Below are 23,502 nucleotides of genomic sequence, written 5' to 3'. Positions count from 1 at the left end.
CACACATCCATCTCCTGGCTCCACAGCTCCCGGCAGTGCTGGAAACGGGCCGGCTTGTGACCGCAGGTCGGGCCTCTAACCCCGATGCGATGCTCTTCAGGCATCCTGGTGTGCAGCGCACACCCTGCTGCAGCGCCTGCATCCCGGCCCCCATCCCTGTCCCTGCTCCTGTGTGCAGGCCTCTGCCTCTCTCCAGCATGGTATTTGCAGCTAGGAAATGCTCCACGTGTGCCAGCGCTGCAGCTCTGCTGCCTCTGATTCTCCTCCAAGTGACCCACAGGGTCCTGTTAGAGCTGCCGTTCCAGTGATTTTTATTTAAATCAATATCTTCCGTGCTATCCCTGAAGCGCTCGCTACCAATAACCTCTCTCCTCTCCCAGGATGACTTCAGCTGCAGGCAGATTTGCCTTGCTCTGCACAGGGCTACGGGCTCTCGGTGCTTCTCTGCGGCTGCCCCTCTCCATCCATCCCCTGCTTTTGGAGGTTTTGCTGGGTTTGGGGACACCATGGGGAAGGTGTCCCACTCCTCCAGCAGCACACCCCCAAGGGTTTTCATTGAGTAGCAGGTTTTCTGTAGGATCTGTGGCTTTTGAACTACACCTCTGCAACCCTTCTCATTATTACTGGCACATCCTAGACCTGCATTTTTGGCTGTGCGATCACGTGTGCCCCTCTGAGGAGAGCAGAGGTTTGTCTGCCTGGCATTCCTCGTCGCAGAGCATGGAAGGAGTCTGGGTCACTTGGTCACCCGAGTCAGCAGAAAAGGGCAGGGTAAATCCCCCAGAGCTGATGAGCTTCTGCTAAACATGCAGCGCTGGAGAAACATCCTGTTTTCCCGACATCTCTGAATTTACAAGAACAAATCCCTTCCTCATTCATCTGAGCAAGTGAGGCTGCTTTCCTATCAGAGGTGGAAGGTTTGGCAGCTCCTTCCCTGGTACAAGCACGGCTCAGTGTGACAGCCTCAGGCGGACAGTCCTGGGGCTGGGGACCTGCTGGGAGAAATGACACAGCCCTGGGTCCCCGGGACATGGTGCAAAAGCATGATGCTGGGCACAGCCCCTGGCTCTGCCCCGACCCAGAGCCTGCAGCACCGGCTTTCCCCAGCTTGGTCAAAGCCAAAACCAACAGAGGAAAAAGCGAGGCATAAACCCGTCATCGCCGTGGCACATCAGCACGTTATGGATTTCCCATGTCAAAATAATGGATCCAAACTCACACTGCCACCCGGCCTCCAGAAGGGCAGCGCCGCTCCTGCCCATAGATTATGTTTGATGAAACCGAGTTAGTAGCGTTTTTATCCGTCAATTAGGAACCATGAAACAGTTATTAAATAGAGTCAGAGCCCTCCTTGCTGCTCTCTTGGGCAGTGCAGGAGACACATAACAGCCTGTAATGAAGCATTAAGCAGCAGCAGTTTTGTTTCTGATAGGATTGGAAATGATAAGCCAGCGAGGCATGGCCGGATGGGGGGAGCGGGTCCCCGGCTCAGCGGCCACATACCAGCAGCTGCTACGGGGAACATCAGGACTGAAATTTTTCCCCATTGCCCCCAAAAAGAAATCTTGGTGGGACCACTGCCTGGCTGTCTCTGCTTGCTCAGCCCAGGGACACTCCTCTTCTGGAGGTCACCAAATAAAGGGATGCTGTCACAGCCCTCTGGCACACCCTCTCCTTCCCACCTCTTTTGTCTTGGGGCCCTGCCCTGCAGCTCTGCACCACACCAGCCCCAAGGTGCCCGGGAGGGTATATGCTCATCCCCCCATCTCCTGCCCAGCTCCTGCAGTGCCCACTTGCAGCCCAGGGGACACCCCCAAAGGGAATGGAGCAAAACACCCTGCTGCAGGGAACGGCCCGGATCCGGCCACACAAAAGGGTTTCACACGCTCGTGTCTGTGCTGCTCGCTTTGCTCGCTTCCAACAGAGGCACAGCAGCAACACTGTTTGTGCCCCTAGTGATTTTAAGCGAAGGGCCAAGTTTCCGGGGCTTTCCCATTCGGAGCTCACTTTGATTTCCATAAAACACAAACCTCTTCAAACAAGAATAAAACAATTGAAACTTTGAAACCAAGTACTTAAATCTCTAACTTCCTGATTCACCCAAAATTTTCAGCTGACTCTGACTTCTAGAGCATTTTCAAAAGATGACGGTGAACTACAAAACCTGTTCATTCCTTCTTTCCCCTGAGGGCAAAACCTTCAGGAATCCCTCCCCTAAAATTGTCATTTCAGTGCAATGAGGGTGCCCACCAGCTCCTTATCAGCTTTCAGAGAGCAGAAGGGAAATGCATCAGGGTGAGTTATGCTGTCTTACTGCAAGCCAGCACCATCCACAGCTCTTTTCCCAGGGATCTCGCAGAGTTTTGGTGTTTGCAAGCTATTGAGGGACTCCCAGCCAAATTGCATCACTGCACCTGAGTCTACAATCACAGCATCCCCGCGGCACGGCCCGCAGCACCCGACCTCGAGGCTAAGCCCTCTCCTTTCCTTCCAGCCATGCAGAAATGACAGCGAGACCTCAGCCCGCGGAGATCTGAGCGTGGAGAAGTGTAGCTATAGTAACATACTGCTCGGGGCTGCCAGGGAGTGATGGACAGGGAGGTTTCAGCCCGGCAGCAGGAGGGACATCGGTACCCTGCACCCCACTCAAACATGGCCAGTGGGGTGCTGGGAGAGGGACATGGAGGGGATGGTGCTTTCCAGGGAAGGTGGGCTCCTGTAGGAAGTATCCCCCTGAACCCTCTGACCCACAGGGAATGAGGCTACACCCCCAGCACAGGGTCCTGCTTGGCACACGTGGTGTACTGGGGAAGGATGGGCAAGGGAAACACAGGTCTAGCACAGGAAGGTTGCAAAATGAAGGAGAAACGTGGCTCAGCATCCTTACAAAGCACTTCCCCCCCCCCCCCCGGCTGACCCTTTAGCCTTGGCCTTTGCAGTCCTGCAGCAGGAGGATGCTGCCCTTGCTGCACCTCTCCAGCAGATAAACGGAGACCCCAGGCTGCTCCTCGGGGATCAGCCTCTGCTTTCAGAAAGCAGCCAAGCGGCAAAACCACTCCAGAGCCCCCCAGCAGCACCACAGAGGGATGCAGGTTGGGAATCCTGCATGGGTTCTTCAGTCCCAGACTCAGTTTCCTGGCTGGCAGGAGGGGCTGCAGCCAGACCAGCACTTCCCTGCCTGCTGTGTACCCCGGGGGGGGCTCCTCGAGGTGGGGGGAAGGCGGCCAAGCCCCCCTCCACGCACCTCCCTGTCCTGCCTGAAATCTGCCCGAGAACAAACTCTCAGGGATTAGCAGTGGCCACATCCTGGTGAGAACAATATTAAGGGATTATGAGATTAGAAATACCATTTACGCCGAGAGGAATAACTCTAATTCTTATCTGATTGTCTACAGATGTCAGCAATCAAAGCGCCTCTTTCATGCAAAGCAGGGAGCGCTGCAGGGAGGGAGGTGACCAGGGCTCGGCCCCCTCCCAGCCCGAGGAGAGCCAGCTCCTGCTGCCAGTGCTACACCCACATCGCCTGCCTGCAGATTTTGGTCCCTTGCAGGGGAAACGATGCTCGGCAGCAGGCTGCATCTGCCTCTCCTTGTGTCCCCGGCACCCTGTGCAAGCTGCCGGGGCAGTGAGACCACCACAAGCAATGCCAGCCCGGTCCCCGCACATCCCCAGCTGAATCAGGGGGCGTCCTGATTCAATTTGCTGCCCTGGACTAAACCCTTCTGCCTTGGGCTGCATCCCCCTGCACCACCTCCACTGCTTTGCACAAGGATGTGGTGCGGCAGGGTGCATGGCTCCCTCTGGGTGACACGTAGCTCTTCTCCCTCCTGGAGGGGCCAGAGGGCTTGAAGAACAGACAAATAACCCCACTCTCACCCTACACCTTTGTGATGCCCTCCTGCACCCTCAGGGCTTGCCTTACACTGAATTGGGGTGCTGGAAGCACTGGGGCTCAAGGCGGTGCCATCGGCATGGCAGCTCCCCGGGCTCGCTGAGCACTTTGTGCCACCCAGATCCCAGCTGGGAGGGAGGCAGCTTCTCCTGGGGGGGCTGCAAGGCTGTGCCCAGCCGTTCCAGGAGGTAAGTGCGTCTGGGCACACTGTGCCAAGCTCCTGTCTGCACGCAGGGGCTGAGCTTCATGGGGAGCCGCTCCCAGCTTCCTCCCAGCGCCGTCTGACGGCACATTATCTCTGCCCGGCTCCTCATCTGAAGTCCTCTGTCAGCTCCTCCTTCGGAGAGGCACCCGCTATCTCAGAGGAGACTGTTCACCCTGGGCAGCACGTCAGCCCCATCCCGTGCCTGGGAGCGCAGCATCCTCCAAACATCCCTGCACCACCAAACCCCAGAGTCACATCATCGAGGCACCAACGGGAGAAACATCGGCCGTGAAGCTAAATCTGCAAGACAGGGACATGCAGCTTCCTTAACTCACAGGCTTGAAGGCCACGGGAGAAAATTAGTTCATCTCACCTGACCTCCTGGGTTGCACAGGCCATTACATCCCACCGTTACCCCTCCACTGAGCCCAATAACTCGTCTTTGACTGAGACATCTTTCAGAGAGGCAGCCAGCCTTGCTCTGCAGATAACAAGCAGCAGAGGAGCCACCACTGCTTTTGGCAGTTTGTTCCGATGCTTAATCATTTTTTCTATTAAAAATATGAGCTTCATTTCTAATTTGAACGTGGCTGCGCTCAGCTTCCAGTCATTGGCTCTAGTTATGGCTTTGCTTGCTAGTTTAGCACCCAGTGTCTTCTCCGGTTGGAGGCAATTACCAGCCGGAGTCAGGGCTTGTTTCCAGCTCCTTCTGAAGCCACTGAGCAGACTATTTTAAGTCTTCCTCCTTATGGTAGTTCCCCCTGCTCCCTCTGCATCTTTCTGCACTTTCTCTCATTTTCCAAGGTCCTTCTCAAATTACTCACCCCATAACAGATTAGAATGGGATAAAATAGTTCAGTTGGAAGGGAACCTTCAAAGATCAACTAGTGTGATTGCAAAGCACTGCAATAATGTCCTGGGTCTGATCTGCAGTGAGGTAAAATTGCCTCCTCCTTGAATATAGGCAGCATTTGGTAGAGTTGGCTCACCCTTGGCTCCAAATGCAGCCCCAGACTGGTCTTTCTGCCCAATCTGTCCCAGTGCAAGCCCACAGTTTGGGCTGCATCCATCCTAGCACTCTCACAAAGGAGTTATCTTCCTTGCCCTATGCAATTTTGCTTTCTTTCTCCTAATTAAGCCCTGGGGTGTGTGGCAGCACAGTCCTCCCAACCCCTCCAGCCTGGGCAGCTGCTCTGCTTGCCCCTGAAGCCCAGGCAGAAGGAGGTAGGGCAGCAAGGGAAGGGAAAGCAGTGACGTTGAAGCAGTGAACTGATCTGGGACTTGATTTCACCATTATGTCTGGTGCAGTAGGTCAACTGGAGGGACAGAAAATCCTCCCTCCCCGTGCGTGCAGTTCTGTCTCCCTGCTGCAGACACAGCAGAGGCAACACAAGGCAGCTCGCCCCACTTCGGTGCATCTTACCCCAGCAGGGAAACCCCCTTTCTGCCAGCACACTGCATTTTCCTTGGGGAAAAATAGCTGTGGTCGTGCAGGGGGATGAAATGTGGAGCAGATTCCTGCAGCGTGCACCCTGCCCCAGTGCGCTCTGCTCGCTGCAGGTGCTCGCCTTGGGCAGGCTGGGGAGCCCCGTGCGGGGCTGTGCTCCAAAGCAAAGCTGGAGGAAACCCCACGCACCTGTGCCCGGGCTGTTTGTGTTGGAGCCCGTGCAGGCTGGAGCTGCAGATGATTTGGAGACCTGCCTCTGTGCGAGAGCAGCAGATCAGCAGCTGTGCTGAGAGCCCCGGTGGGCTCCCTCCTGCAGGGAGCCAGGCCAGCACGAACACCACCCACGCACTCGATAGCGCCTTGAAAAGGGGCCAGCCCCTGCCCTTGGGACCCTCGTGCCACCCTGCCCGTGAGCCAGAGGCCACCCCTCGCAGGGCTTCTTGCAGCTGGGCCTGTGCTGTGCAGAGCATCCCCTGCAAACATAACAGCAGGCTTTGCTGGATGATTGCACCTGGCTGGAGACTCAAGGAAGTCAGGGATGGAGGGACAAGTGGCTGGCATCTGAACTCAAGGCGGAGGCAAATCCCACACTGGAGGCAAGCACATCCCTGTGGGCATTGCACACAACCGAGCTGGAGCATCACGGCCACGTGTAGACACACACCCCAGGACACACAGGACACAGCCAGCCCCAGCTTCCTGGAGGAAGGAAGGCACCCTGAGACCTGTGACAACACTGCCCAATCTGCTCTGATGGACATCTCCACCTCTCCCTGTCCCCATTCCCAGGAGCTGTGCCTGGTGCTATGCACACATGGGATGCTGTGTGCTCGTGCACAGGATGGAGCAAGGAAAATAGGCAGGGTCAGGAGTGCTCTGCCAAGGCAGCCTGACACGAGCTGCAACTTCAGCTGCAGTGAGCAAAACTGCACCAAGGACTCAGCTCAGGCTCCTCACAGTTTCCTGGCATAGATCTGTGTTGGTGGCACAGCTGAGCAATCTCCTGGCCTTTGGAGACAGCCTCCAAAGGTTGCCTTTGGAGCATCCCTCTCCTCTCCCTACACACCTGAGCTCAGCTGTGCAAACCAAGCTTCCCTTTCAGACCTGACTCCCGTCCTGCCCTGGCTTTGTAGTCACTTTGTCACATTTGTCCTCCCGTCTCTGGGACGGGACTAATGGCCCCTGAACCACTGGCTGTCAGGCTGCCAATCTGGTACCCAGTGTGCCAGAGGGGAGAGGGACAAACAGCACGATGTTATCCACATCCCGCGCTCGGCAGGCTGTGCACAGCTCCCGTCGGTGCAGAGGAGACCATTCTGGAGAAAAAACAAGCAGCCGTCACCCCAGGGACAATATCATAAACCATTTTAATAAGGCATTCTGCTCCCCCCACCCGCACCGTCCCAGCTCAAGCAAACACTGTCTTGTTTAGTTGGCAGCAAGCGATAAAGACCCCCAGGGAGCAGAGGAGGGGGAGAAAAGGGACATCTGTTTAGAGCATTTCTACTGCGTGGCTCTCCCAGGCTATTTCTATCTCTTCTTGTCAAAATTTATCAACTGCGTAATTGTTTAAACAGCATTAAAGTGCTTGGAGCAAGAGCAACTGGAAATTGTCCTGCAGTTGCCTCTGGTACCGATGCTGACAGCTCGGGAGGGGATTGGGAGAGAAGGGATCCATCGGGCATGGGAACCCTCTGACTCCTTTTCCTGGGGGGAGACACCACCCCGTCTTGCTAGCGGGAGGAAAATAATCTCACTTTACTCTCTTCTCTGCTTTCCAGACCCAAGATTCTCTTCCCTCTCCTCTCCTCCCCTCCCTGACCACACGGACCTGCTGTTAGCGCACATTTAGTCTTTTAAATTATTTACAGCAGACTCACCAGCTCGGGAAACCATAGCTAATGACAATGTCTTTCACGCTGAAGTACACTGGGTGCTGCCTGCGCCTGCCCCGAGCCCCTGCGGGGTCTCAGCTGGGATCTCTCCATGTGCCCAGGCCTCACCTGGGTTCCCAGCTGCCACCAGCAAATTTGGGGAGGGATGGAGAAGCACTGGGAGCTGGGAAAAGTGAGGATTTAATGCCACCTTTCCTCCTTTGGGATTGGTTCAGTAGCATGGTTATCCCTCCTCCTGCCAAGCAGGAGGGATGGGGCTGTGGGGAAGGCAAAGGGTCCCCACCACGGGGTCTTTGTGCCTCTGGAGACATCCCCCAGTGGATGCCCACCACCACCCGGGTCTGTGCAGCCATACCCTGTGGCTGTGGGGACAGGAGGTGGCTGTGCCCCTGTCCCTCCCCTCCATCACCACCCAGAGCTGGGGAACCACCGCGGGTAGGCGGCAGGAAGCTCGCACTAAATATTTTGACAAGGGGCACTTAGGAGCAGCCGAGATTAAATCCTTCCCAGCGTGGAGTCCAGCATAAGCAGAGCCTTGTGCCTCAAGTGCGTGTCCCCCCGGCATGCATGTCCCCAGCCTGCAGCCGCTGTCCCCTGGCCAAGGCGTCAGGATGCTTCAGCCCTGCTGCACCACACATCCCTAATTCCTGGCACGGGGGAGCAGGGGCTGTGGGAAGCTGTTTAGACTGGCCTTGGGCTTTGCTAATTACTAGGCTGTTTTTGTTATCTTACCAAGGATAAACAAACCTCGGAAGAGATGAGGAGGCTGCACTGCCATCCTTCCTACATGGGACGACGGCATGCTGAGACCACGCTGCGTGCAGCCTTCGGTGCTCGTGCCGTGAGGGGACAGGACGGGTGTCCCTGCACGCTGCTGAGCCCCAGATCTCTTCCTTCTCTTCTCCTCCCACCCCATCCCAGGAGAAAGGGGTGCTGGGTGGGACAAGCAGGTTAGGATCAGAAACGGGCAGAGAAATATCCAAAGCCAGGCTCTGGGCTCCAGCAACATGACGCAGCGCTACGAGGTCCCAGGAGAAGCGCCGGCTTCTCGCTGCCCTCATGCCACGGGCTGCTCCTGCCGTGACTCCGGCTGAGGGCGCAGCTCTCCAGGGCAGCCGGCCGGCCATGAGCTCATCGGTCACTGCAGTCCAAGCACGGGGCCAGGTCCCTCCAGGCCCCGGGGACACACCGGCCCCAGCACCTCCTGGCTGTGCTCTGCCCCAGGGCGCTGCGAGCCCGCGCACCGACACCTAATAAATGCCACGTGCCGCTCCGCTCGTGCCGAGCCCCACCGCCCCCAGCTCCCCCATGTGCGCAGGGGGGCCGCAAGGATGGGAGAGGGGATATTTTTATTGTTTCTGACACCGGCTGCCCCAGATTATCGTATTTTACGCAGCGAGCCAAGGAAGCATCACTCTGCTATGCTGCAGCTGGGCAGGCTGCCGAGCCCGGCGAGGGGAAGGACGGGAGGAAGGCAGCGGGGTGTGGGTGCGTGCACGCGTGGGTGCGAGCGTGCAAGTGTGCATGTGTGTGTGTGTGTGTGCACCCACAGCCAGCAGGCACGGTTTTTGCCCAGCCTCTCCCACGGGGCCACGGCAGAGAGGTTGCCCGCTGCCTTCAAACGTGTTTGTTTTTCTACTCCGGCTCCTAATTCGATTAGGACTAATTGCATTTGGGAGCGTGGTTGGGCTTTTTGGTGGGGTGTTTTTGGCCTGCTCCTTAAAAAGCTGGGATGGCAATTTGCATATCATTACCCAGCATGCCTTTCCAGCTCCCAGCCGGGCCAAGACCCGAAATCAGGGCATGGGCAGCAAAGTTCATCCCCTGAGTTTCCTTAGCCACAAACAAACCTCAGCGTGGCAAGGCGGCGTGCAGAGAGCCTGCACGACCCATGAAATAAAGCTGAATTTCAATTAACGAGACACTCCTGCAACTCAGTCAACCCTGTCTGATGGTCCCTTGCCCAGGGCTCTCTGGGGAGCTGTGGGTAATGCTTGCCCAAGAGGACCCCCAGGGTCACTCCACTTGTGTGTCTTCCAGTGCCGCAGTGCAAAAATCCACAGCTATAAACCTGACAGCTTCAGGGTGTATCTCCTGATGCTGGAATCTCAGCAGCCACACTCTTTAATTTATTAGCACCATCTATCTAAATTTATTAGCTCCAAAACCCAGCATGGTTTTGGTCCAGTTTCATGTATTTCTGCCCCAGATACTCCCTGGGCATAGCTGAGAAGGTGACCTTGGACAGGGCTGTCCCCAAGGGGCAGAAGGGATGCGGATAGCTGTTTTGGAGGGCAAGAGGGATGGATCCTACGGGAGAGTGCTGCTGCTGCCAGCTGGCCCCGGTGCCCAGGAACAGCCGCCACCATGTTTAACTTGCTGCTCTCGAAATAGCCTCAGTTTACATGGCCGCGGGAAAGGATTGGATAAGTTCATGGGGGAAAAATCCATCAGAAAGGTTTTAAAAAAAACAATCGCTGCATCACAGATTGCTGGACACAAGCAAGAAAGTCTCTGCACACACTTTGCCTGGGCCCGCTCTTTGCTTTCTGCATCCCCACCAGCAGCAGGAGCAACGGGGGAGCCTGTGGATGCGCTGCTGCTGGGCACACGCACCCTCACCGCCAGCTGCTAGGGCAGCCCAACCTCTGTCCTTCCAAACCAGCATGTAAGCATTGCCCATGTGTGGTTTTTCACACCAAATCAACCCAAGGAGGACTCCAGACAGACAGCCGCCTCGCATCATGGGATGCTCACACCTGCCTGGTGCTCTGGCCCGCAGCTGTCTGGGGAGCCGGAGCTGAATGTCTTAAATTGTGAGCTTGTTACCTTCTTTGTTTCTTCAGATTGGATGGGTGAAAAAGAAAAAAAAAAAAAAAAAAGCTATTTAAAAAAAAAAAATAAAAAAAGAAGATGCGAACTGCAGTCCGACCCTCCGGTCGCAGCTGGAGCCCAGCTGGGAGGAAAGGGACTTCTAAGGCAGAGAGAAGGGAGGCTCTGATTATTTATTAGTGGCCGATGTTTGATCGCTTGCTAATCAGGCCAGAGAACGCACTCGGGCTCTCCCGGCCTCCCTGCTCACATGTGGTTTCTGTTGCTTTGCCCCTTCCCCCCTCCTGCCCCCCCTCTGGTTTTGCTTTGTTTGTTTTTCTGTTAATTTGGTTGTTTTTCCATGTCGTTTTCTGTCAAACCGCATGTTTTTTCCCTTTCTCTCGCCAGCCGCTGCAGTGACAGACACGGGAGGAAGGAGGCCAGCCCGGACCCTGCTTGCCCGCTGCCAGCCCACCTCCCTCCACCATGGGCAGCATTTAGGGTGGCACCTGGCCCTGCATCCCCATCCCATGGCCACCTCACAGCCTGCATCCCAACTTGCATCCCTGCCACCAGAAATTTGGCAGCGATGGGGCGAGCAGCACGGCCAGCAGCGCCCAGGCATCCCGGCACAGGGCAGAGGGGCAAGAGGAGAGGTGCAAATGCCAGGAGGTGGGCGGGCAGAGGATGAAGATAAGCAGGTTAGAAAGGGATGGGAGGATGGGAGCGGAAGGACGGACGCCCGCCCGGCTGGCTGCCTCCCTCCCCTGCTTGCACACAAGGCCTCCCCGCTCCCATGTGCGCTCTCCGGCTTCTGGCAGCCTCTCCGCCGCGCGTTTCCACTCCTCTCTGGCCCATTAGCAGTATTTTTATAACATTCTGTAATGCACGGAGCCGTGTGCCAAACCTCAAGAGCACATTATTTCCCAACGTCTTTGTTACATCCATCCCCAGGCCCTCGGGCCGCGCGTTTCCAAACGCCGAGCTGCGGTGCTGGGGGCAGCCGGGAGCCCGGTGCCCGGAGCTCAGCCCAGGCGTGCAAAACCCCCAGCCCCATCTCCTACTGCTCGGACAGCCCCCGTGCTCCAGGCTATGGGGTGGACAATCTGCTGGAGATATGCACGGTGCATTCTGGTTGCCCTCCTATGGCTCACCTCATGCTCTGCTGCTCACTTGAGGACAGGTTTCAGAACAACACATGGCTGCTCAAAGCCCTCTGGAACAGACTGCCCTGCAGAAGTGCCCCAGGGCATTTTGTGCCAGGGTGCTTTGCATGCAGGAGATGGGTGACCTGGGACTCCCAGGGACAAGCACGCCTGTGGGCCCTTCCTCCTCTCACAGGTGGGATCTCCATCCCCCAGCCATCCCGTCCCTGGATGCACACTGTCCCCACTGCTGTGTCCCCATCTCTGCAGGGAAGGGGATAGCACGGCTACACATGGCCATACACGCTCCCCTGAGTGCTGCTGAGCTCCTGGCCACGTCCCCCATGATTTACACCTGGGCATCAAAACCTCCCCTGAGGAACATCTGAGCCCCTCATGTCCTTCTGCCCGCCTGTTGAAGTGCATCAATGAGCCACCTCCATGCATTTTGTGTGTTTTTTCTTTGCCCCAGTGTGCTGCATCCCAGTCCTTCCACAATGAAACCCCCACCTCAGAAACCCCAGGGTCACCCTGCAGCCACCAGCACGTCCCACCCCGGCTCCCTCCTCCTGGGCCAGAGCCACTGTGGAAAACACGTCGGAGATTGGTCTGAGCCTCATGCCGGAGCTCCCCCATCCCTCCCAGCAGCTCCCCTTTCAGCACAATCTGATCCCCTTTAGCCATTTCCTAAGCCGTGTTCCAACTCCCATACTAATCCACATTTTCTCTGGTTTAACTCATAATTTCCCATGTGGCATCATAGCAAATACTTCACTGAAGTCAAGACAGATTACATCGACCACATTTCTGGACCTAGAAAATCAGTTCCCTTATCAAAGAGAGCTATCAGGTTAATCTGGTGTGATATATCGCTGGCAAGCTCCCGTTATATTTTCTCCCATTTTCCATTTGTCTCCACATCTTTAATTGTTCTTTCTTCTGAGAGCACTGCGGGGCGCAGGGGGGTCAGGCTGTCTGATGGGGATTTTTCCTTTTCTCAAGCACAGGAGGCACGCTGCCTCTCCCCACATTCCTGGGTACCACCAGTGAGCCCTCGGTTGCTAATGAGCCTGGCTAATGAACTAAAATCTCCTTACCTGGGGATGGGGTGGACTTCAGCACACCCTTTTCTTTGAGCTTGCTTGCACAGCAGAGGGCCACCTTCAGGTTTTATCCTCCTCCATCTCCCCCAGTATCACCAGCTAGACCTGGAGGGGCTCAGACAGGGCTGGGAGCTGCCCCCGTTACATTTCATCTCCCCTCCAGCCCGGCTGCACAGCTCATCTCTTCTCTCCTTGCTTTCTCTTTACGCATACAGCTAACCCTGCTTGAGCTTCCTCTGTAAGGTCCCACTCAGCTTGACTCCTGGCAGTTCTCCCTTCATCCCTGCACTCTCTGAACCCCGAGACAGAGCTAGATTTGCTAACTGACACCTCTCCTGCTCCTCCTCTGCTCTCTGATATCTCCTTATGATTGTCTGCCCGTTTCCCCCACTCCCTGCCTTGCTCGGGATGCACGCTCCAGGTAGTGCTTTTTATTTAGCGAGACCTCTTTGCACGCAGCCCCCAGCCCTTCCGTCTTCTCGTTTTGCTGCTTTGCCCTGCTGAGATGGGAAAGTGCAGCCACAGGCCTGTTTTCACTTAACTCCCTGCCCAATTTAAGTGAAACGAGTCCAAGATCCTCAAACCACAGGTTTTCCTCTGCAGCCTTCATGTGCACTCACCCTGCTCGCCCGTGCCCAGCCGAACACAGCAAACATCCCCACTGCCACCAGCTGCCACTGGGTGCTGCACACCTCCCACCAGGGATGCTCCCAAACCCACTCCTCCACAGCATCCCGCTCACCTCGGGGCATTGACCACCTCCGGAGAGGCAGGGAAGTGCGGGGAGCAGGCAGGGGCCAGGGGCAGCAGCAGTGCTGCGAAAAGAAACCTCGCAGAGAACATTAAATTAAAATCCAGGCAATTAAATTAATTACCACTAAAAGCATCTCACCTGATTAGTTCCTTGCATAATTAATTGCATTATCAACACTGGGCACTCGCTTATTTATTTACTGCTTGCAGCCCCCGTGGTGTCTGAGCGTGCCCCTCAGCTGCTCAGTGCCTGGTGGGGCTGGAGCAGGCACTGGCCAGGAACACGCAGCAATAGGAAATCAGCGGGATTTTGGCTCTAATGCCAAGCAATTCCCATGTGTGCCCAAGCGGATTGACAGGGATTGCTCTAAGCGAGGAGTTTAGCAGAGGCAAGAGCCATGGCGAAGTCACGGTGATGCCACGGCTGCAAAGGAGACAGCTGGACCACAGACCCCCCTTCTCCTCGTGTCCTACAGATGTGGGCTGCAGCCCCTGTTCATTTTGCAGGGTGTTTGCAGGCACGGCCTGCTGTGCCCCTGGGTTCTGAACACCTCCTCGCCCCGATAACACAGCCAAGGGGTCGCTGACCACATGCTTACCAGCGACACACCATTCATTGCCACACTCCCAACCCTGCTACCTCCTCCATCCTCATGCCCTAGGCAGCCCACTCTGCCCTCGCTTGTTTTTCTCGTTGATTTCCAGCTTTGTCCAGCACCTCTTCCCCTTGGCCCACATGCCAACATCCCTCCCAGCAGTATCTGGTACCGTGAGATTGATGCCCTGCAGCATCACAGGCTTATGCAGCCCCTCCGCCTGACCCCACTGTGATAGAAATGCACCTGCATGGTGCTGAAGGTGAGACAGGGAGCAGAGAAATGGGGACATGGGGATGGCCAGCACATCCCTGGGGGGCTCCTGGCTCGTGCCTTGCAGCATCCTCCGTGGCAGCCTCAGCTCACTGCCAGCTGGTGCTCCTGGCACCCCCAGCTCTCGGTTACAAGCGCGAAACCCACAGTTGCTCTCAGCTGTACAAACACAGCAGCCCACGGAACACACAGCTGCTATCAGCTATCAGGGCGGTGTGAAATATAGCACAGCTCTTATCTCCCACGATGAGACCTGTGAATCAGCACATCTCTCACTTAAGATAAGCAAAATCCTGTGAAACGTGCAGCTGGCCTCCACCGCAGCCGTGCACAGGCTCTCCTGCAAACACACAGCAGCCTCCACCACTTTTTGGCTGTTCCTCTGATAGAAACACACTGCAGTAACCAGGGCCAGCAATCTTCCTCCCTGGCTGCCCTAAAAAAGGGCTCAACTCTGACCTTTTCTACTTGCAGCCGTTGCCCCTCCTGCTGCACCATGTTGCTGGAGAAGCAACATCCCTTCCCAAACTGTTCGAGGGGCATCGTTACCATCTTTGACTCAAAGTTTGTGGCAGAATGGGCTAATTCCAGCATCCTGCTGCTGGGGTTTGTATGTCACGGGCAGCTTGCTCTGGCTCAAGAGACAGCATGGCTCTGTCCCCCCGTCCCCACAATGTCACACACCAGGGTACTCACTTCCCACCCGCAGGTAGGTCTGGTACTTGAGGTGCCAGGAGGAGCCCTCGTAGCAGGAGTACTGGCCGCTCTGCGTCAGGTCCACGTTCTTCAGGATCAGGTACGAGCCGTTCAGGTGGGAGTCGTCGATGTCGGTGCCGTTGGCCGTCCAGGTCACGGCCGCGTCCCAGTCCATGGAGCCACACTTCATGGTCACGTCCGCGCCTACCCGCTCATACTGGATGTGGCTGTCTGTGGAGGGGGGAGAAGAGAAAAGCAGGTGAGCTCGGAGCCCTGGGCTGCCTTGGAAATAGGATCTTACCGTAACTTGTACAGCAAGCGAGGGAAGGACTGAGCCATGGACAGACACGATGCTCAAGGAAGCACATGTTCTCCTCCTGACCGTAACAGTGGTTTACTGTGACCTTAGACCAGGTAACAAACCACATCTATCTCATAGGATGCTTTCCCCCAACCTTTACCTTGGAGGAGACACATCAGGGCCACACGTATGGCTCATCAGCCAAACGCCCCACAGCATAGCCTGCTGCTCACACCACCAAGTCATTGCCACTCCTGCATCCACAAGGCTTGCTGCAGGAGGCAAATCAAGCACACACATCACAAATTCCCAGGGGAGAGAGGTGACAGACCCCAGGACGTGATACCAGCAAACTTTATTTCCTAGCGGAGGTGGGAAGTGGGCAGCTGCCTTTGCAGCTCCCTGCCTAGGAAATGAGGTGGGAGGATCGCAGCCTACCTGTGCCACACTTTGGAGAGGGGCAGCTGCTTGGCGCACGCTATGCTGTTTATCTCCCTGCTTGGTTTTTCTTCTCTCGCTACAATAACATGATGCCTTGCTGAGCTGTTTGATTTAGCATCTCGCGAGTGGGGCAGTACAGCTCATTGGGCACCAGCTGCCTAATTGAATTTTCTCAGGTTTCTGGACAGGAGTTCGAGCTGACATTCATTAATGATGCTTGGCAATTGAATCTTTCCTGTGCTGCTACACGGGCTGTGCTGAGCCGCGTGTGGCAAGAATAAAACCGTACGTGTGTGTGCATGATGCAGGGTGAAGCAGGACAGGGCGTGAGCAGGGGGTGAGCATCTCCCTCAAGGCTTCATCAAGCCTTTGTGCACAGGCAAGGGGTGTTTGATTCCCAAAGCACTCCCAGGTTTCCAAAATGCTTTTGACAAGGTGCATCAATAAAGGCTCCCAAGGAAACGAAGCAGCCCAGAAAAACAAGGAGGGTCCTCGCAGGGATTTATAGCAGCTAAAGGTCAGGAGACCAAAGGTGAGAGGAGGCGGTCAGGCTTGGCAGAGGAAGACGTCACCGGTGAGGTTTGACAGAGATCAGAGCTGGGCCGGAGCTGCCCAGCATGCTGTAACTCATGTGGAAGAGGGGTGCATGGCAGTGAGAGGAGGCAGCCGAGGCTGTAAGGGCAGCAAAATTAAAGCTGGGGGCAAAAGTGATACAGAAGGGTGTCACGGTACAGACCAGCTCTGTATCGATAAACACGCAGGGACACATGGGGTGAGGAAGGGCTTGTTTGCCTTGCTGTCCCTGCAGTCACGGCTCCAAATTAGCTGCAGCCTCCATGGAAACACATCTTGGAGTGTCACACTCAGTTCCCTGAAAACATCCGCTCGGTGGCAATCAAAAATGCAAACCCAATGATAGGAATTATTAAGCAAGGGCTTGAGAACAAAACAGAAAGTGCTGTACCCTACAAGCCGCACACAATGCTATGCCCGTGTCATTAAGAGCACAGTTTTCAGCTGAAAAAATCAGCAGAAGAAGGAAATGTGGAAGAGCAAAGGTCAGAAACAGCCCCTGTGTAAGGGATGGCATGGCAGACTCAATTTCTTCATCCCCATAAAGAGACAACTGGCTGGAGACCTAGATAACACCTAAACAGGCACCTAAATAACACTGAATGACATGGAGAGGATGAATAGAGAAGGACTGCTTCCTCTTTCTCCTAAGAAAATAATTAAGGGGCAGCAAATGAAACAAGGAAAATAAAGTGCTTCTGCTGCACAATGTGTAATGACATTTCCAAAACCCACATCCTTCAGTTGCTGTGCATGTCTGAATTTTGGTGAAAAGCGTGATTAAACAAATCTATCAACCAAGGGTGGTAAAACACCGAGCTGCCCCAGCAAGCCCACAGTGGGCAGAGATAGGAAAAGCACCCCTGTGCCCATCCTGCTCTTTTCTCTCACTCTAGATTCCAGCTCCTGGGTCCTGCTGGGAGCTGGGACCAAGGGCTACACGATGTGGTATGGTCCAGCCATACCTGCACCTTAGGGAGAAGTCCACAGCCTGAGCCCATCTGCAAAGGAGAGTGCCCTGGGATGAAGCTGGCCCTGAGGGATTCCTCCTGAAGACCCCCAGCAAGCAGCTGCATGTCAGTACACCTACTTCTGATAGGGAAATGATAGGGGATGCTGTCCTTGCTGGGAAGGGGATGCTGAGAACAGTAGTGGAAATGGGCTGAAGGTAGTAAGATGCTGCTGAGATGTCTCAGGATCATCTCAGACACTGGCTAAAAGTGTTCTGAGTGCCTTAAAAGAGCTTACAGCATCCAGTGACAGGCAGAAAGAAGGAAGAGCATCCCAGCTGAGGAGTCTGTGGGGAGGGGCAGCTGGACTGGGTCCAGATAAATGGGCAGATTGGTGGAAATTTGGAAGACGGATGAGTGGGGAGATGAACGAGTGTGTGTGCCTGCAGACAGATGGATAGCTGGCTGGCTGGGCACAGCTGGGACGGGGGGAAGTGTGTGAAGAAGAAAGGATGGATGACTATGGAAGTGGATGGATGGATGAGCGTATGTGAGGATGCAGAGCGACGTAAGAGGATGGAGGATGGAGGACTAACATTTGAGCAGCAGGCTGGCTGGATCAGTATGTGGATGGAGGGACGGATGGGCAGATGGATGGAGGGATGGCTGGGTGGGTGGGTGTGCAGAGGGAGGAAAGGATCAATGAATGGCAGCAGGGGAGGGGGTGGTTGGCTGTTCAAATGGCTGGGCAGATGGATGGATTGACAGATGACTAGGCAGATGGGCAGATGGATCCATGTAGATAACAGACCTAAAGCATGGATCCCAGCATCTTACTCCAGTTCTGCTCTGATTTCTTCCCTTGCATAAGGTACTCCTTTGAATAGATTTTCCCTTGCCCTTTCCTGCTGGTTCCTGTAAGGCCATTGACCCTCCTGCCCTCACACCTGCGGGGCACAGACTGTGGAGATGCAACATCACCCAGCAGTGCGTGGAAAAATGCCTGCTGCAGCAATTCAGGGAAGGATTGGGGCAGGGGAAAGCTCTGGGGTGCCCAGCTCTGCTTCTCAGGACTGCAGCTGAGGGCTTGCCTGTAGCTGGGGAGGCAGGGCTAGGCTGGGAAGGGGGAAAAGGCACCTTGAATTATTTCCTGTTGGTCCTCAAACACAGCACAAACACGCTGGCACGCATCCAGAAGGACGCAGGGAGCCATTCCTGGAAGACAGGTCTTTGAAAGCAATAGTCTTTCCCAGGGCAATGACTTAAGGCTCCTGACAAAGAAGAAACCCAAAGCACAGTGTCAGAGCAGGCATTTCCCCCAGATGGGTTTAATGACCCTCACGCTGGGGCTGAGCCAGGTCCCCATGTCACATCCAGCCACGTGGATGTGTGGCACCCCACTGCCCCCCCTGTGTCACCTCCCTTTGCCTGTCCTGAGCTGCAGCTACCAGCAGTGCTTTTGAGTGGGGACAGGTGAGGGCAACAAGAGCCTTTCCCATGGGAACACATTTAATGCTTCCCAAATCCAGCCTGCCCAGCTGGAGCTCCTCAGCTGAAACTTCCTTCTCATTTCCCTTCTTAATGACTCTTGACCTGCAAGGGCAGCACCACTGAAACCTCTGCAGCTCCCACCCCCCCCAACACCCCAGTGGGGCTCCTTGTGCCAGGGTCCATCCCAAGCCAGCCCCTTGCAAGCACTCATGGGGGCCAAAACCATCCCAGTGATTTGCACACTGGAACAACTGCTCCCACCCATGGGCCTCTGCCCACATTCACTGTGGGGCTGCTGCTGGTGTAAGCACAGAGTGAGCAAAAGGAAGGCACCAAAGCATTTTTGGGAATGGACACAACTGCTCTGCACCCTCCTGCACTCTTCTCATCTGCAGGTGGGGAAACTGAGTCAGCGAGAAAGGATACGTCCCCCTCTCCCCCATGGGACACGGAGCACTTCTGCAGCAGGAATCTGTCCTGAAGTATCTGTATCGCCCCACTAGCCTACGTACCTCTCGCCCAGAGCTGTGTGCTTGGCCATGAGTAATAATCCGAGCAGCTAATTAGATCTCTGTGTATGCATTCATAAATTATACATTTAATATTTACACAGTGCCGGGGGTACGCTGAGAGCTCTCCAAGCAGATGGAGCAGCGAGGTCTCACACCCTGCAACTTCCCGCTGTAAATGAGACTTGTAATGAGATCCAACGGGATCAGAGAGATGTTCCTGACCCTCTCTGGCCTTTGGCTGTGGGTCTCCCAGGGAACTGGCACAACCGTGTAGCTTCTCTCGTGCTCCAGCACCCATGCTGGCCAGCCTGGGCATCACTGACCCTGCTCAAGGGGTGCTGTTGGCTCTGCTCCCAGCTGTAGCTTTGTGGTCCTGGGGGTTGCCTTTCTTGAGATGAAACAGCCTCTAGCACTGGAAAGGGTTTCCCTACACCATCTTCCTGAAGTGCACCCCATCCTTGATCTCCTCACATCCATTCCCTCCAGTGCTGCTTGGTCTCTTGCACTGCTTTCGTTGCCAGCAGAAACCTTCCCTTCCAGAAGAAGGAATTTCATGCTTAAGGAGGCAGTTCTTCCGCAAGTGATTTAAAACTAAATACATCTTTGTAAGGAAACAGGCATAATTAAGTGTCATCGATGTAGCCAAAGATATGGACCGTTCCAAGTTAATTTTGTCCATTAATGAAGAATTGCAGCAAGCGGAGCCCACGTTTGTTTGCTCTACTTTGGTAAATCCCTGGAGTCAGCAGCTTTGCTTTCTTGACAAGAAAAAATAATTAGCAAGAAACTTTAATTAAGAGATAACAGATGGGTGCTAAAGGACTTGTACTCAATCACTCCACGATAGCCTGGAAGCAGATCTCGTTTTGCTTCAGGGGCATTGCAGAGGATGCACTTTCTCTCTCCACTGTGGTCGGCTCCTGGCCAGCTCTGGGGCAGGCGAGCCTCTTCCCTTGGCCTGGATGTGACCACAAAATGTTCTCCCGTGAGGGGTGGCACAGCCAGCTGGCCTCAGGGGAGCTCTCCTCTAGCTGCACACACAGAACAACATCCCACCACTGCTCGGCGGTGGCAGGAGCCTGCTCCCCCCAAAACACAGCTGGGCAGCAAGCAAGCACCCTACTGGGGAGAAAACCCAGCACCAAGCCCATCTGGAAAGGGCAGGATGGAGACCAGAGACTGGTTTTGTTGGGAAGCAGCCTCTCCTGACCTGCCCGACCCCACCAGCCCAGAGCATGCCAGGGGCACTGCCCCTCGCAGGAAGGCTCTCTACCAGGGCCACCTCGTGTCCCCACCTGCCACCATGCCCAGCTCACGCTGTACAGCACCATGCTGCCCTGACACCAAATAGTTCCTGGCCACAAGGGACAAACAAGCCTGGGACTGAGCTCTTCCAGGGCTGCTAAGGCTGCTGTACCCATCTGCAATGATTGCACCTCTCTGGCACTGACGGTTTTGTGTTGCCATGCGCACGACCAGAAGATGAGCTGCTGCTGCTCCTGCTCTTCTGTCCTGCTGAGCCCATATGCCCTGGAGCAGGGATGGGAAGCCTGGATGCTGTTGGGCTGGTGACCTTGTTGTTTTGTTTTGCTTTGCTTTGTTTTGCTTTGCTTTGTTTTGTTTTGTTTTCTCCTAGGAGACTTTGGTCTCTCATCCCAGGAAGGGACCTGAGCTCATGCGCTCATCTGTTTTCCTGCAGGAGGTCTTGGTAGGAGCTTCCCTTGGATGTCCTAGCTTTTCTGGTCCAAAAATGCCCATGCCCTGGGATCCCAAACACCCTCCTTGCTCGGACAGGCTGAGCTATGGCTCTGTTTTCATCCTAAGGCTGGACTTGTCCTTGCAGATTTGGCTTTCTTGCAAAGCTGTGCCCCCTGAGATGATTTGTCCTGAGGCAGAGCAGTCACCTGGCGAAGCAGCAACTCCCCCAGCCCCCTGTATCTACACTGCAGCTGCCCCAACACATGAATGGATGGCAAGAAAAGGAAGGTGTTCAATGGCCAGAGAGAGATGAATGGCAATAAACAGAGCAAGCACATGGTGGAAAAATCCCACTGATAACCTCCAAGCTGTGCTTGCTTGAGCCTTCGCCCTTCGCTGCCAGGTGACTGGAGTTAGCACTGCGGGTGAATTACGGGCTTGTTTTCTGCTCCTGCTTTTTCATGCCGACAGGACAAATAACTTAGGCCACAAAAGAGTGCTTAGATCAGGCTTTTCAGCACCATTTAGGAGGAAATCGATAAGATTCGGAATTAGGTGCCCAAATCACAGCCGTAAAATGCAAGAAAAGCCCATTGCGGTTCCGCAGCAGCGCCGAGACGCCTGCATCTACCAGGCATGGGGAGGAGGCAGAGGCAGATAGAGACGTCAGGCACCCTGCACCACGAGCTGCCTTCCTCCCCATCACTTCTGGCCAGTGCCCATCATCCTCAAACAACAACCTCCCTCCGAGCACAGCAGCACAGCCCTGCTCCTGCATGGCCCTGCTCAGGGCTGTGGGTTAGCATCAGGCATTGGGCAAGATTTTGTTATTATTAGCACAGAGTTATGGGCAAGATTTTGTTATTATTAGCACACAACTATGGAAGTCAGAGGCGTAAAAGACCTGTTGGGTCCCACTCAGTCCATCCTCCTTCTGCCAAGACAGTATTGGTCCCTGCAGCATATTTACTATTTCTCCGGTCTAATTTTACATACTGTACAATCTGCGCAGTGCCAAGTTACGATCCCTGTGTGAGAAGCACAGCTCTCAATTTCCAGGCTCTCGGGTGTGTAAAATCACAACCGCGATGTTAAATTAACTTTTTTTTTTTTTTGCATTTAATCATTTAATAGCTCTAAAATTCAGCCCCTCAGGCTCTTTCTGTCTGTCTGTTGGCGTGGGCTTTGCCTGCTGTAGGCCAGTGGCTTGTCGCTGACTGATGCAACGCTCGCACCCCTGGGTGGATCGGCAGCAGCTGGGCTTGAAGCTGGGACCGCTGCAACTTAACACGTGAACTTCTGTGGCCCGAGCTTGAAAAACTCCTCCACTTCCTCAACCGCAGGTACAGGAGGCTAAGCCTCCTCCTCACGGCATAGCCCCTGAAGGGACAAGGCACAGGGCACAACTTGTGCTCGGGGCCAGGACTCAAAGGCAGCACACAGGATTAATTCAGGAATCGAAGCAGGGAGGTGATATGCAGCATCGAGATGCGGGGGTACCCTGTGGCCATCCCCTGGTTTGTCACCTTGCTGTCACGATATGTCCTCCAGCACAGCAGAGCTCAGCAGTGCCTGCCAGCAGCTGGGGTGAAGGCAGTGAAATGGGAGCTACCTTGGAAAGGAAAAGTTCCCTGTGATGTCCCTGGAAACCCCCAGGAGGAACAGCAGCACTTCTCCCTCCATCCAGATACCCACTGGAGGAGAGACCCCAGAACTTGTTTCTACTCAAAAGAAGAATTCCTTCACCCTGCACCAGCACCAAGGCTTCCCCTTGTGTTCTTGGCCGTGGGATAACAGAGGAGCTGAGATGCAGGCGCACATGGGGAAGAATAGATGGCAATAAGAAGCAAGGCATTTTTGCAAGTCTTTTTCCTTTTTTTTTTTTTTTTTTTTTTTGATTCAGTCACCATCTCTCACATCTCTGAGCAACACTTGTACTCCCGTAGCCTAGCTGATTTCAAAGCAATATTAATAATAAAGCAACAATCTACTCTGCCCATCAGGGGCTGTATTAACAATTAAGCCAAGGCCTCAGGATTTGCCAGTGTAATAACAAGATATTACATTTGCATTTCATGCCTTTCACTCCGAAAGACCCTAAAGCAAAGCCAAGTGAGGGAGCGACGAGCAGCGCGTGCTGAGCTGTACTCAGCAGTCACGAGGAGCATCTTCTGGGTGCAGCCCTCCCACGGTGAAAAATGGCCACAGGTCAGCTCCATGGTGTGCTGGAAAGTGCCCTGCTGCCCCCAGAGAGGTGAAGGTGAGGTGCACACCTTTGTATTGCATGAGGCAAGAGGAAACTGCAAGTGCCTGCTGCTGTGGGGCAGCCAGAGGCTCTGCAAGGCAGCTCGTGCAGATGTGCACACAGACGATTGCAAAACACAATGAAGAAGCACATGCAGAGTTATCCCCTGGAAAGATTAGGTTACGATTAAACGGGGACTTTTCATCTCGGTTTCCCATTCCTAGCAGCAGCACCAGCTGCTTTCAAGAGGAGGGTACATGCAGCCCCTCGGAGAAACGTGACCTCCTGCCTGGCCCTGCTCACGTGCTGCTGCCCCTAAGCACCACTGTCTGGAACACTTTTAAAAAATCTTTTAAAAAATGCTCCCCATTAAGCAACCATTTCCAAGCAGCCTCAGCAGCTGACTGGTGGCAGAGACCCCGCATTCATTGTGCAGAGCCCCAAACAGCCGAGCTGTAATTTCTGTTTGATGCTG

At 54.8% G+C, this 23,502-nt stretch overlaps 1 protein-coding gene across 6 annotated transcripts in view; it reads right to left on the bottom strand.

The window, feature by feature from the left end:
* CNTFR (ciliary neurotrophic factor receptor) overlaps positions 1-23,502 on the bottom strand; it is a gene marked incomplete at its 3' end in the record, with an annotated part of 175,404 nt that overhangs the window by 35,443 nt on the left and 116,459 nt on the right. For all 6 annotated transcript variants that reach the window (XM_084505077.1, XM_084505076.1, XM_084505078.1 and 3 more), the window contains one exon: positions 14,817-15,047. In XM_084505077.1, the coding sequence (XP_084361203.1) occupies positions 14,817-15,047 (231 nt within the window). The remainder of the gene's footprint in view (positions 1-14,816; positions 15,048-23,502) is intronic.

Source organism: Aythya ferina (assembly GCF_964211825.1).
Source record: "Aythya ferina genome assembly, chromosome: Z".
Taxonomy (NCBI): Eukaryota; Metazoa; Chordata; class Aves; order Anseriformes; family Anatidae; genus Aythya; species Aythya ferina.
Note: the sequence above shows the minus strand (reverse complement) of the source record. Positions and strands in the feature narration are given on the sequence as shown.